Source organism: Saccostrea echinata, unplaced genomic scaffold (assembly GCF_033153115.1).
Source record: "Saccostrea echinata isolate AGI-Se365-2 ecotype Australia unplaced genomic scaffold, CSIRO_AGI_Sech_v1 ptg000022l, whole genome shotgun sequence".
Lineage (NCBI taxonomy): Eukaryota > Metazoa > Mollusca > Bivalvia > Ostreida > Ostreidae > Saccostrea > Saccostrea echinata.
The window spans coordinates 16,173,714-16,186,465 of NW_026889771.1; the positions used below are offsets into that span (position 1 = coordinate 16,173,714).

The 12,752-nt window shown below is 32.8% G+C and overlaps 1 protein-coding gene across 4 annotated transcripts in view; it reads left to right on the plus strand.

Annotated features, from left to right (window-relative positions):
* Positions 1-12,752, plus strand: part of LOC133190552 (allatostatin-A receptor-like) — a 39,102-nt gene extending 26,350 nt beyond the window's left edge. For 2 of the 4 annotated variants that reach the window (XM_061326242.1, XM_061326240.1), the window contains exon 2: positions 11,321-12,752. In XM_061326242.1, the coding sequence (XP_061182226.1) occupies positions 11,321-12,508 (1,188 nt within the window). In that variant the 3' untranslated portion in view covers positions 12,509-12,752. Of the gene's footprint in view, positions 1-7,267; positions 8,478-11,320 lie in introns of those variants that run through there. The other 2 variants (XM_061326243.1, XM_061326241.1) reach the window with 2 other exon arrangements.

Sequence of the window (12,752 nt, forward strand, 5' to 3'; positions counted from 1 at the left end):
CACTTAGTTAAAGTTCAGATCACTGCCGGCTATATTTAATAAAATGAAACTGCTTTCCTTTTAATTTTTTTAAAAAGCTGGAATGAGATTCTATATCTAATTTCGGAACGTGAAACACATGTTGTGTTTGATTCGAAGATAAGCAAAACATAGATTTCTGTTTCAGAAAAACAAAGTTGTCGTCTTGTCAGTAAAGAATTCAAAACAATTTCTTTTCAATGTCATGTAACATATCGTCAATATCTTTCTTTGTAAGGGTGTCGACGACTTGCAGATCTAAGTTTAGAAAGGCATCGTTTAAACAAGATATGTAGACTTAAATTTTTGGGAAGTTTTAATCTTTTATGCTTCTCCGTTTCATTGATTTTTTTGTTCCTTTCCATCAAGATTTTTAATAAGTTTATTCTTGGCGTGCAACGTTCATACTAACCATGAGCTCCACACGCTGCAGAAGGCACATGGTTTCTCTCATGAAATATTGTGGTATTGTGTTTATGATTGAATAAACGCACTCTAGAAAAGTAGGTAAGGAACCATGTCTGGAATCGAATATCCTAAAGGGATTTTTGTTTAGAAAAAGAACATGCACTATCATCCATGCCCACATCAGAAAAAAAGACTGTGGGAGAAAAAAGAATGTAGGTCATTTGTCTACTCTAATTTATAAAAGCACAAAAAACAATCATTTTTGAGAAATAAATTTTTATTTTTGAAGACAAACTCACACTGAATTAAAGTCGAATCAAGTTGAAGTAAAATTACATTAATGAGTGATGTATAAAACACCCCCTCTCAAGACTTTATTACTGAACCCAATACTTATTTTGTCATAGAGACAAAACACTGCATACATCATATAAAAAATAAGTTGATATTCATTCAAAAATTTCTGAAACATATAAACGACTACATATATTTTAAATTCTAAAAGGTCACAATTTCTAATAATATGATAATATTTTTTCGCTTGTTACTTACTTAGAAAATAATGAATACTGTAGATTCCTTATTTTTCGCGAGTACTTATTATCGCGAAATGGCTCTATCACGTCAGATCGCGAGAACAATAATTCGCGAGTGGGCGGTTGATCAAGGGGTTTTACATTGATTTCAGCACCATAAAAATAAAAGCGAGAAATTTTATTTCGCGAGTGGTGCTTCTCGCGTAACTACGCGATAATTAATTCCTCGCGTATATTTAGGAATCTACAGTAGTTAAAACTCTTGGTTAGTCGCTAGAAATTATCTGTTAAAGTATGCAAGTAAATGCTGCTTTTAGTTAAATGAATGTTATTTTATTTAAATGCATATGAAAAGGTCATACATAAACCTAACAGAAAACATACTGAATACTGACTGTCCTTATGTTTTGTTTATGGATATGGATAAAAGCATGAAAAATATACGTAAACATATAAGCGATGACCTTCTACTTGTGTTAATACACCAGCAATAACATCGCATTGGTATTATAGTGAAAACATCGTTTCATTGAAGTTCTGTACTATGACGTTTTCAAACACCTTAATTGAATATAATAATGATAATTTTAGATGTTTACGTTGATTCCTACTGTTAATGAAGAGTCCAAACACAATTCTTTTATATTGATGTTTAAATGTACTTTGTATAAACAACCCTGATAATCAATTTAGCAACTATATGATCGAAATACGTATAATGATTGACATTTATTTCAAGCTTTGTACTCTGTAGCTGTGATTAGTTCATTGTATGAAACCACTCGTTATTGAAGACGCAGCCATTGCATTCCATGTTATCCTTTCAAAGCTCACTGAATAGACAGCATTGCCATTATTACTAACCCCTTATCAGTTTGGTCTGAAATCAAGAAAGGCTTACCAGACAATAACCATGTGGTCATTTTCATGTTGAAGTTAATTAGCTATGATAGACTACTAGGATCTACATGTACATACCAAATATTTTTTTTTTGCTCAAGTAAAGGTGGAAATAATGATGTCGACAAAAACATTCTAAACAGCTTATGGTTTATATAATTAAGACAAGATTTTAACTTCGAAAGGGCGAATTGAACTCCTGTGATTTTCATTTAATATTTGTCGATAGCCCCTTAATAAATAGTCAGATAGCATGCTAGCCTTCCAGTTTTAATGCCCTAACTCTGTCTCTAACTCCGAAATTTGCAGGGAATGTCGGCTCAAGTCACGAAATCGTAATGGAACTTAATAAGAAATCTCCTGGGATTGGCTTATGAACTTTTCTTTTAATAATTAGAGAGATATTTCCTTACATGGATGAATTTTCTACTGACAAGGGTCTAGGAGTTTATGTTTCCTCTTATTGTCGAATATTTGAAAATTTATCAAACATTTATTTTGGATAAGAGTCAAGAACAACGTTGGCTTTAAAGTAAGTATAAGTTCTTATCTTTGCTTGTATCAGATTCGATGAATTAAAGCAGTCCATGTATTTTACTAAACTAAGGAAACCAATTTTTCCTGTTCATATATTACAAATTTTAAGTATTTTTACATTTCTAGAGTCACTATATAGACAATAAAGTACCGCATTACATGTCAATAATGTTGATAGCTGCGAATTTCTTTTTTATTAATTAATTGCAGCAATTGTTCTTAGAGAGCACGCATTGCTAACAACGTCAGATGAGTTTGCAATAACAGTACAACAGTCTTTAAAAAAGGCTGTAATGAAATGCAACGACTTTGAGTCAAAGCCCTGTACAATTAGTAGTTAAATCTACAGGGACATAGCATCGTTTTGGAAAGGGGGGACAGCCAGAGAGAAAAAAAGAGGAGAATTGTCCAAACTCGAAAATCCTATTGGGGGTGGGGGTGGGGGGGGGTAGGTTCCAACTTCTTTCAGTACCAAATTTTATTCATACACTACTACAAAACCCTTATTTGACTATTCTACAACAAAATGTGTGTGTGTGTGGGGGGGGGGGGGGGGGGCAACCGGCCTTTCAATTAACATTTCAAATAGTAAAAAAAGTCTTTGGAAAAAAGTGGAGGGCCAGGCCCCCCCGCCCCCTATTGTTACGTGCCTGATCTAAACAACATAATAATTAGATTTTATAATTCAAAACATGCACATGGCTAGAAAGATGGATAACAACAAACAGATAAGGTTTAGAGAAAAAACATGGGGCTTTTCAAATATAACTGCAAGTACAAAGGTTGTGCCCAAAGGTTCGCTTTCTTGACAAGCAAGGTGGACGCAGATAGATTTTTAAGCAGGTGGGAATTAATCATTAGAGAGCTACATTCTTCTTGTCCTGTTGTTTTTCTTTGAAATCAATCTGATTTCCAAACTTTATCAATGCTACGTCCGACTGTTCTCAAAATGCCAGATAAAAGACTCCAAAAACAAGTGAAGTGAAACCCTTTTTCTTGTTTTTGCCTTTAATTACTGTATTTATTTTGTAATTACGACTGCTTCCGGGCGTTTCAAATGTCACAGTAAATGTTGTAAGAGACTCTGTTATTTCCAGGCTATTTTTTTATATTCATTTCAGACAAAAATATCCTTATCTGCAACTAACAGTTAAATCGATTATTGACCAAATGGACGACCGGAATGGCGGCGTCTATAAATCTCTCAATGCAATCATTTGATAAACTTTACATGGAATGACAGTGGCGTTACAACTCTATTTGGATGACTTGTTTTCCAGTGAAAAGGGTCTCCATTCTGCCAATGAAGCATAGACTCGCTATTGACATTCTCGTTATTTCAGTTATAGAACTCACGGCATGAGTTCTTTAGAAACCATAGGAAACCCCAATAAGAATGATATTATCCATTTTACATCTTTTCATTTGTGACTTAAAATCGTTCGAGTTTAGGACATACAATGGTTAATTCAGGATGTCACATCATGTTGGTGTGTGCTATTCGTTCCAAAATCTTTGTAGCAGAGAGATTGTAATACTAGTACTGTCCAGGTGCTAACGCGCTGGATGATGAGATTTTTATCTAAGTAATAATCATAAATAACCATTAGAAAATTTCATAAAAACAATGTCCATTCCTTCTGATATATTTCGAGATATTACTTTACTCGAAAAATTTTTCTTAGAAATTACAAAAAGTGTAATTCCTTCTTAATTTTAACATAACTGCTAGCTAAGTTCAGTAAAGGGAAGAAGAAAAGATTCGTTATTTAATTCGCATTTGAATTATATCTCGCCAATTACTGTCGTATCATGGAGCTTAAGCAGGAGATCGGTTCCCCCGATGTAATGTCCTAATGACTATACGTTTTGATATATAATTTTGAGAATATTGTCTTCCAATCGTAATAAAGTTTTAATCTCAAACCTCAATTATTCCCAGTCACACCAGACGATTTGTCTGCCAAATCAAATTCGCGCTACTTTGTGTCCCGTCAATCTTCCTGTTGCGAGGAATTATCTTCATCATCTTTTTCAAGATTTTTCGTTAAAAACACAACGGTTGTCTTATACAATATCTCTTGTAATCCACTCTGGTGTGTATTAAAAATGTAATAAAACAACCCCCATTGTCAACCTTTGGCCTTCGGTACGTATTATGACGTCACATTTGATAAATATTTCATCAAGCCAACTATGTGCTCATTAAAACAAATACTATTGATAATAAAAGTGGATCTAGTTAATATTTTTAAGGTTCTGTGTTTATGAGAATATAATTGAGAAAATCCGACATTTTGGTAATGTGTATTGCGGAAATGATGTCTTCCAGAAATTTGTAATTCTGATTGAAGATCACGCTTAGATTTACATGTATGTGAAAACGAATTCTGAATGTCCTCGAATGATAAAAAAATATTTAGTTCTTTTGAAGTATATTGCTCAAAATAAACTTTTATTTACCAGTGGATGTGTTTTGAAGTTGTTTTAAATAAACTTTGTGAAATCAAACTTGCTGTAAAGTACATGTAGTTATATATGGAACTATGGATATTTTCTAGACAGTTTAACTGAGGATGGTTATTTTAGTCGCATTTTAAAGTATGATTCTACAAGAAGGTTTTGCGGCTGAATTGTCAATATTTCACAACACTGCATATTCAAACCAGGCATGGAGGTCTCTAGAAATTTTCTCTGTTCAAAATGTACGCCTAGACATTATGCACTATTCTCAATTAATTTGAAGGTGGTACAGTTAATTATGATAGAGTCCTACATTTAACCTCCACGTATCTTTAATTACTTTCTTTTACAAGCATGTACATATTGTAGACATGTTATTGACATATTACTCAATATAAATCCTCGCCTAAACACGACACTCAATATTGCATCTCTGGAACAAGGCAGATCGTAGTCTTTGACGATGAACTACAGGGTCATCAAACTGGAGACAAAACTTTCGTAATCACATCGACATTGAAATAACTTAAAGAGGGGATATGAGATACTAGTTCATTAAGGTGACTGAAAAAAGAAATATGCTTTAAGGTGGTTGGATCCTGCTATCAAAAGTATTTAGAATTTTTTATCAAGTATATTTTTTTAGAATCTACACACATAGGTTAATTAAGATTAGTGCATTTTTTTTTGCACTTCGGAGCATTTATTATGACCTTTTTGCACTGAAATTACGTCTGACACATAAATCAGTTTTTCGAAGATTTCCTCAATATTTTTTTATCCAAATAAATCGTGGGAACAAATACAGTCTTATTTTATCTAGAATAGACACATTAAAATTTGTGACAATGAAAAAAGTTTCAAGAGTCAATTATTTGACTTTTCTGCACTCAAAAAATATCATTTTTCTTGCGTTAAAAATTTAACAAGCAGTAAAATCATTTTAAAGTATTAAGATTTTGCTGAATTCCAGCAGAATGGTTAAAATTTTCTTATATATTCTGGAAAGAAAATTAAAAGTGGGGGGTTCTAGGATGTAATATTGTTTTAGATATTGCTAAAATATAGTGTTAATTTTAAATTTAAATTGGGGTTACTTTTTCTGGACTTTCACAATATATTTGATATATTTGTCACAATATAATGATAAAATTGAAGACAGTTTATTTAATTAATAATTTGGGACCAGCATAAAACATTTCACTGCACAAAATAACTCTGTGTGCAACCTGCATGGAAAATGAGAATCCAAACTAACCAGTTTTACTGTAAATACTTCGAAAGAGAAAAATATATTATTTTTTTCATGAAGGTCCGCACAGAAATTTGCTCAATTTGAAAGCTGACGATCGAACCTCTTTAAAGTTAGGTAAACTAACTAAAATTCCAAACTAATAGTGTAAAGTACTTAGGTTTACCAGTAGTTATTTTGGCGTATACTGTTGCCCTGTACATTTATATATCGACACGAATGAAGAATTATTATATAACAAAGGGAAGAGAACTTCAAATGAATTACTTGTACATGTATCAGCTGAAAAATCTTGTTGCGGTAAAGGCAGATCCTTTCTTCTACATCTTCGCATTTTTCAGTGCTTCAATTTTCTGTGATACAACAAATTAATTTTTTCTGTTGTAAAACTGGTCAATTTTTCCTGTGATACAGCTGAACTGCTGATTTCTATGGCTATATCCTACAAAAAAAAAATTATGAAAAAACTTTTTTTCTTCCGAGATATGATCTTTTAAGCGCAAACGTATGTTCTTTCAGCATCGTCTAATTAATTTCTCTTCAGCTTAGTTTGCTTATTGTAGGACTACAGTTTCCTAATTGTTCTGAAAAAAAAATCCATCAATTCTCTATTTTATAGTTTTAAATTGTCAAAATATTTTGCATATACCTATAATAACAAAGTTTATTATTAGCCTTGTCTTGTCGGAATTCTTATTTACATATGGAAAGATGACATTAATGGGTTTTTTTTTTAAATATTAAATACTTCACGTTGCCATAGTACTACTCAAGAGAAAAGGAGAGGTTTTGGAAAGGGTTAGAAGTCACCTTGAAAATTCGTATCTTGATGACAACCCCCCCCCCCTCCACAAACACACACACATACTCACTTGTTTAAAGGAGTCATAGAACTGCTCAAGTTGTAAGTACCACATCATTTCATAATTTTCGGACAATAATCTAAACAAAAGACGATCATCCGAACATCAAAATGAAATAGAAATTCTTATTAAAAGGATACATATGTAATTATCTTTCTTCAAATTACAAAAATAAAATGTGCACCATAAATACATATCTAATATAATAATAAAGGTTAAATGTCGGACTCAATCTGCACCACTGGAATCGTCATCCTTAAATATTTGCTTGTCAGTATCTATTATTTTAGGTCCAATAAAAAAAATGGATGCCCAATTAAACACGACTGACTCTCAGAATGCTTCCAATGGCACCAGTGCAGACGAGAGTGCCATGCTGTTCGAGAGTCTGGTTAGAATCATCATACCTACCATCTTTGGACTTATCGTCTTCCTCGGCTTAGTAGGAAACCTTCTTGTCATCATTGTCGTGTACTCTTACAAACAAATGCAAAACACCACAAATATTCTGATCGTCAGTCTGGCTTTCGCAGACCTTTTCTTCATTATGTTCTGCGTGCCTTTCACGGCTACCTTGTATGCAATGCCCACATGGCCGTTTGGCGATATCTGGTGTAAAATCGTCAACTATCTTATGTATGTGTGTGCATATGCAAGTGTGTGGACTTTAGTTCTAATGTCATTTGACCGGTATTTAGCAGTGGTGCATCCTATATCTTCCATGAGGCTTCGAAATACTCGCAATGCTTACATCCTAATTGTCTTAACTTGGTTTATCTTCAGCGTAGGACACATTCGGTTGCTGATTCAGTACAATGTCTTGGAATATAATTATGGTGGAGCAATGCGATCCAGCTGTTTAAATTTGGAAGAAGACACTTTACCATTGTTTCATGGTTGCTTTTTCGCTTTTGGTTATGTTTTGCCTTTACTAATTATTTGTGTCTTGTACGGTTTTTTATTGAAACGTCTGTTGTACGGAGTTGTGCCAGGCGGAAGTCAAAGGGCCGAGAATATTCGAAGTAAAAAGAGAGTCACGCGTATGATAATCATAGTAGTTGTAGTATTTGCAATATGTTGGCTTCCCATTCACATCTGTTTCATGTTTCAGTATTTTGACCCGAACTACGAAACAAATATAGTGAATACTTCGTTTTTGATGACAGCTAATTGCATTGCATACATGAATAGCTGCATGAACCCAATTTTATACGCATTTCTATCTGAAAACTTTCGCCGAAGTTTTAAAAATTTACTGTGTTGTAAACGAGAGAGGTGGAACAAATTTGAGTATGAGCGGACTCAAGCACGAGGCCACGAAAAGGAACATAAAGACACAAAAGACACTTTATTAAACAACGCAACCAAATGCTCAGAAGTGAATTCGAAAGAATCCTTATTGAACAACACTACAAAAATATCTGAAAATGGAAAGGATTCAAATTGTAATTCTGAGAACACACTCGAAATGAAAACTATTAACAACCTGTAGGGAACATGGTAGGTATAGATCAGTTGCCGATAAATGTGTGTATTTCAGTGTGGTACTATGTGTTCTGAAAGGCACATGAAACTTTTCTCAGGTCTTTAAATACATCTTTGATATTCATTTATGAAATTTTATTGTCATAAAGATAGTTTATTTAAAGTAAAATAAAAATTTAATCCAGTACTCAAAATTAAATAATATTGCGATTATTGGATTTTCTGGCTTATTCCCCGAATGGATATTCGCCAAAAAACGAGAAGTAATTATGCACCGTGATTAAGGGCCCCTCTCAGGGATTAAATCTGCCAAAATAATTTTAGCAGTAACTTTTAATAAATACGAGTACATGTATATATTGTTATTACAACATTAAAATTTTATATGTAATATTACATTTTAACAACCAATTCAATGTATTATGGTCTTGTTTGCATCTCACTCTTCCACTATTTTGTATGAATTTTAGTAGCATTGCTTTTTTACACACTGTTTTTACACACTTAATACTCATTTAAGGAATGTTTTTAAGTTGCGTGTGAGATATTGGTGTGTAAATCACAAAGACTTGTCATATTTCATGAAGCGCGCTAGTGCTTCCTGAAAAATATGCCTACGTGCAAATCTGTGTGATTTACGCACCAATAATTCATACTAAACTTAAAACATTCCTTATAACTACATGTTTAAAAGCACCCAAAATATACTCAATGTTAGAATTTCTCTCTGCCCTGTATAGTTATATCTTCATAAACGTCTCTGTAGCCTCATTGTGACGACACTTTGATACCAGTTTATTTCTACGCATGAGTATGCACGAAAATGGCATTCAAATGAATTTTATAGTTGGTTAAGTAGAAAAACACAGCACATGCACATATAAAACCACATGTTTCACTAAAAATCTTTTTCCTTCACATTTTAAGACCTTTCACTAGTACTGGTACCAAAGTACGTGTCACATAACGTCGCAGCTGAAGTTAAATATTTACATATTATAACAACCACTATATAAATTCATTTTGGTCATAACACGTGCGCTATTCTAAATGAAAAATTTTCGGATGTAAAATTTGTGAAGGTGACCTTAAGGTTGATGATGTCATCAATACATCACTCATTTTTACAATCAGCAAAGAAAAGTTGTTTTTTTTAAATTGTTAAAGTTAAGTAATTCACGATGATTGTGAAATGTGTAAGATATAAACACTTTAATAACTGAGCAATTCAATGGGAAATTCATGGATACATTATTTAAATTCATAGGGGAAAAATTTTTTTTAAATGGTTTTAAAAAGTATTTAAAGGTTTTTCCAATATAATACAACTGAGAAACGTAAGACACCAATTCAACGTCAATACTAATAGCTTAAAAAGATTTAATGTAATAAGTATAAAGTCACCTGATCCCTGATCCAATATGTTAGAATCCTAAAAATATTAAATTAGTGGTGTAATTTTTATTTCAAAACATTCATCATTTAGATATACATTGTTTATATAAATCGTTTTAAGTAACATGCATATTTTTTACATAGTACAAATAACTTGAATCCTGGATACCGTGTAGAAATAAGAATAATGATGAAATTTAATGAATTTGTCTGCTTTATGATCCAAGTAAATACGGGCAAACTCAAACTGAACCCCCATTTGAAGGCCTCTCAATCACTTCACGTATTAAATCACGTACGTTGTTTTTGGTGAGTTGCCGTTCGGGGAACACACCGGTTTTCCTTACTTGTACGAAAGTACTTTGACTTTTCACCTGGATCCAAAAGTCAATATTTGTCTTCATAATCACATCACTGATATAGACAAAATTTTTAATTAATTGTCTGGATAAGTATATATATATAAACTTTTTTGATTGAATTTTTGTTGTTTATTTTTTATTTTTTTTTTTTTTTTGCGAGATTAATTCAAAAATTAAACAATTTAATTAAGACTTGATGATCACGTGATTTAAATGTTGTTTATGTGCGTTTTATGTCATTCATAATTCTTTTCTACGTATTGTCGTGTTGTAAATGTTGAATTTACTAAGTGACAGTAAATACAAAATTTACATGACGGTGTCCACGTGGTTCAGGTATCTTTTCTGGTATGTACAGGTAATTGTTAATAATTAATCTAGATAAAATTTATATCTACTCCGCCCAATAACTTTTCGTTAATGTAAGATTTGAAAAAAAAAACCTTGATTTTCACAGGTATACATAAATATATTTTGAACGATATATCACAAGCATGCAGGCATGTTTAAATTTAGAGAAAAAAAATAAAATGAATGCCCAATAACAAATTACATATTTGTGTACAGGAAAAAAGGTTAACGTTCGCATCCGTTCTGAAGAAGGTATGAATAAGGTTATTTTTGTAACTGCTGTACGTTTATGATGCCACATTTCCGATCATAGCGTTATACTGAGAATATAGAAGGGGGACAATTGACATTAAAGAACGTAAAAAGCCAAGTTTAAGTATTTATTTCGTGAATAAGAACTAACATTAATGCTTAAATTCTTGTATCAAAATACACTTTTCATACACCAAAATTAGGGGCATTTGCCCTAATTTTACAACAGACAAAAAGAATTTTAAAAACATCAACAATTGTACAATGTACGTTTACAAGTCGATATTTTCAAGAGTTGATTAAAGAATAAAATTAACACAAGATGCTATTGTATTTCATTTTTTTTCTTTCTTTAATTTCCCTATTATACTGTAAATTTTAATGTTATATACAAATAACACACCTCTGCGAGTTGACGTTAAAATACCTCAAATGTTCAAATTGTTATATATCAAAAAGTTTTTAATACCATTATTAAATTTTGCATTCTCATTTTAGATGAGCAATATTGGCGGAGAAAAAATCAACTTGACAACCATGCTTTACAACATGTCTTGTGAAAATAGAACCGTCTGCAATATAACAGAAGATTACGTTAACATCGAGGCTTTCTTAAAATTCGAGAATCTTGTACGTTACATCATACCGATAATTTTTGGATTAATAGTTATCCTTGGATTTGTGGGGAATGTTTTAGTCATATTTGTTGTATGGTCTTACAAACAAATGCAAAATACCACAAATATTCTGATAGTAAGTCTGGCCGTAGCTGATCTATTTTTCATCGTATTTTGTGTCCCGTTCACTGCAGCCAACTACGCCATGTCTTATTGGCCCTTTGGCGCTGTTTGGTGCAAAATTGTCCACTTTTTAATACATGTCTCTGCTTACGCCAGCGTATGGACATTGGTTTTGCTGTCTCTGGACAGATACCTAGCTGTTGTTCATCCAATACCATCCATGCGCCTGCGCAACCGACGTAACACCTACCTACTGGTATACATGACATGGACATTCATCTGCTGTGGTAATGTCCCGATATTTCTGCAATACGGTGTTGTTGATTACCACTGGATGGGATTTCAGAGGTCAGCTTGTCTTAATATTGCGGGATTGAAAAGTAAATTAGTTTTAAAAATATTTTACGGGTGTTTTTTTGCATTTGGCTACATGATTCCGTTAATGCTGATATGTCTTATGTACGGGTTCCTGTTAAAGCGTCTTTTATACGGGGTAGTTCCGGGTGGAAGCCAGCGAGCCGACAGCCTAAAAGCCAAAAAGAGAGTAACCAAAATGGTTGTCATCGTTGTTCTCATATTCGCTTTGTGCTGGCTACCGATTCAAGTGATTTTTTTAGTTCAGTACTTAAATACTGACTTTGAAGTCTCCATAATGTCCTCGGCCATACATATGGCTGCCAACTGCTTAGCGTACATGAACAGTTGTGTCAATCCGATTTTGTACGCTTTTCTGTCGGAAAACTTTAGACGAAGTTTCCGTCGTCTGCTATGTTGTGTACCAGAAGGTCACAGCAAATATGACTACGAGAAAACTAATTTCAGAGGAATGGAGACAAAAGATACTCTTCTTAATAATGGCAGTTCTAAAAGTAAAAGTGAAAATGGCAAAGACAAAAACTGCAATGTTGGAGAAGGAATTGAACTGAAACCTCTTACTGATTTATAGCATGCATGTATCTAACTGTATCATTGTTTCCGAAAAAGAAATGTCATGCAGAACTAATCAATTTTATAAATGACAAAGCATGTACATGGTTTGCAAGTAACTTGCCTGTATGTAGTTCCATTGCTAAATGTTTGAGCGTGAGGGCGCATAAAGTCGTTACATTTTGTATCTTGTAAATTACTACATGTACGTCATCAAATTATTATTATGCTTTACTTGTAATAAATAAAATTATCGTATATAA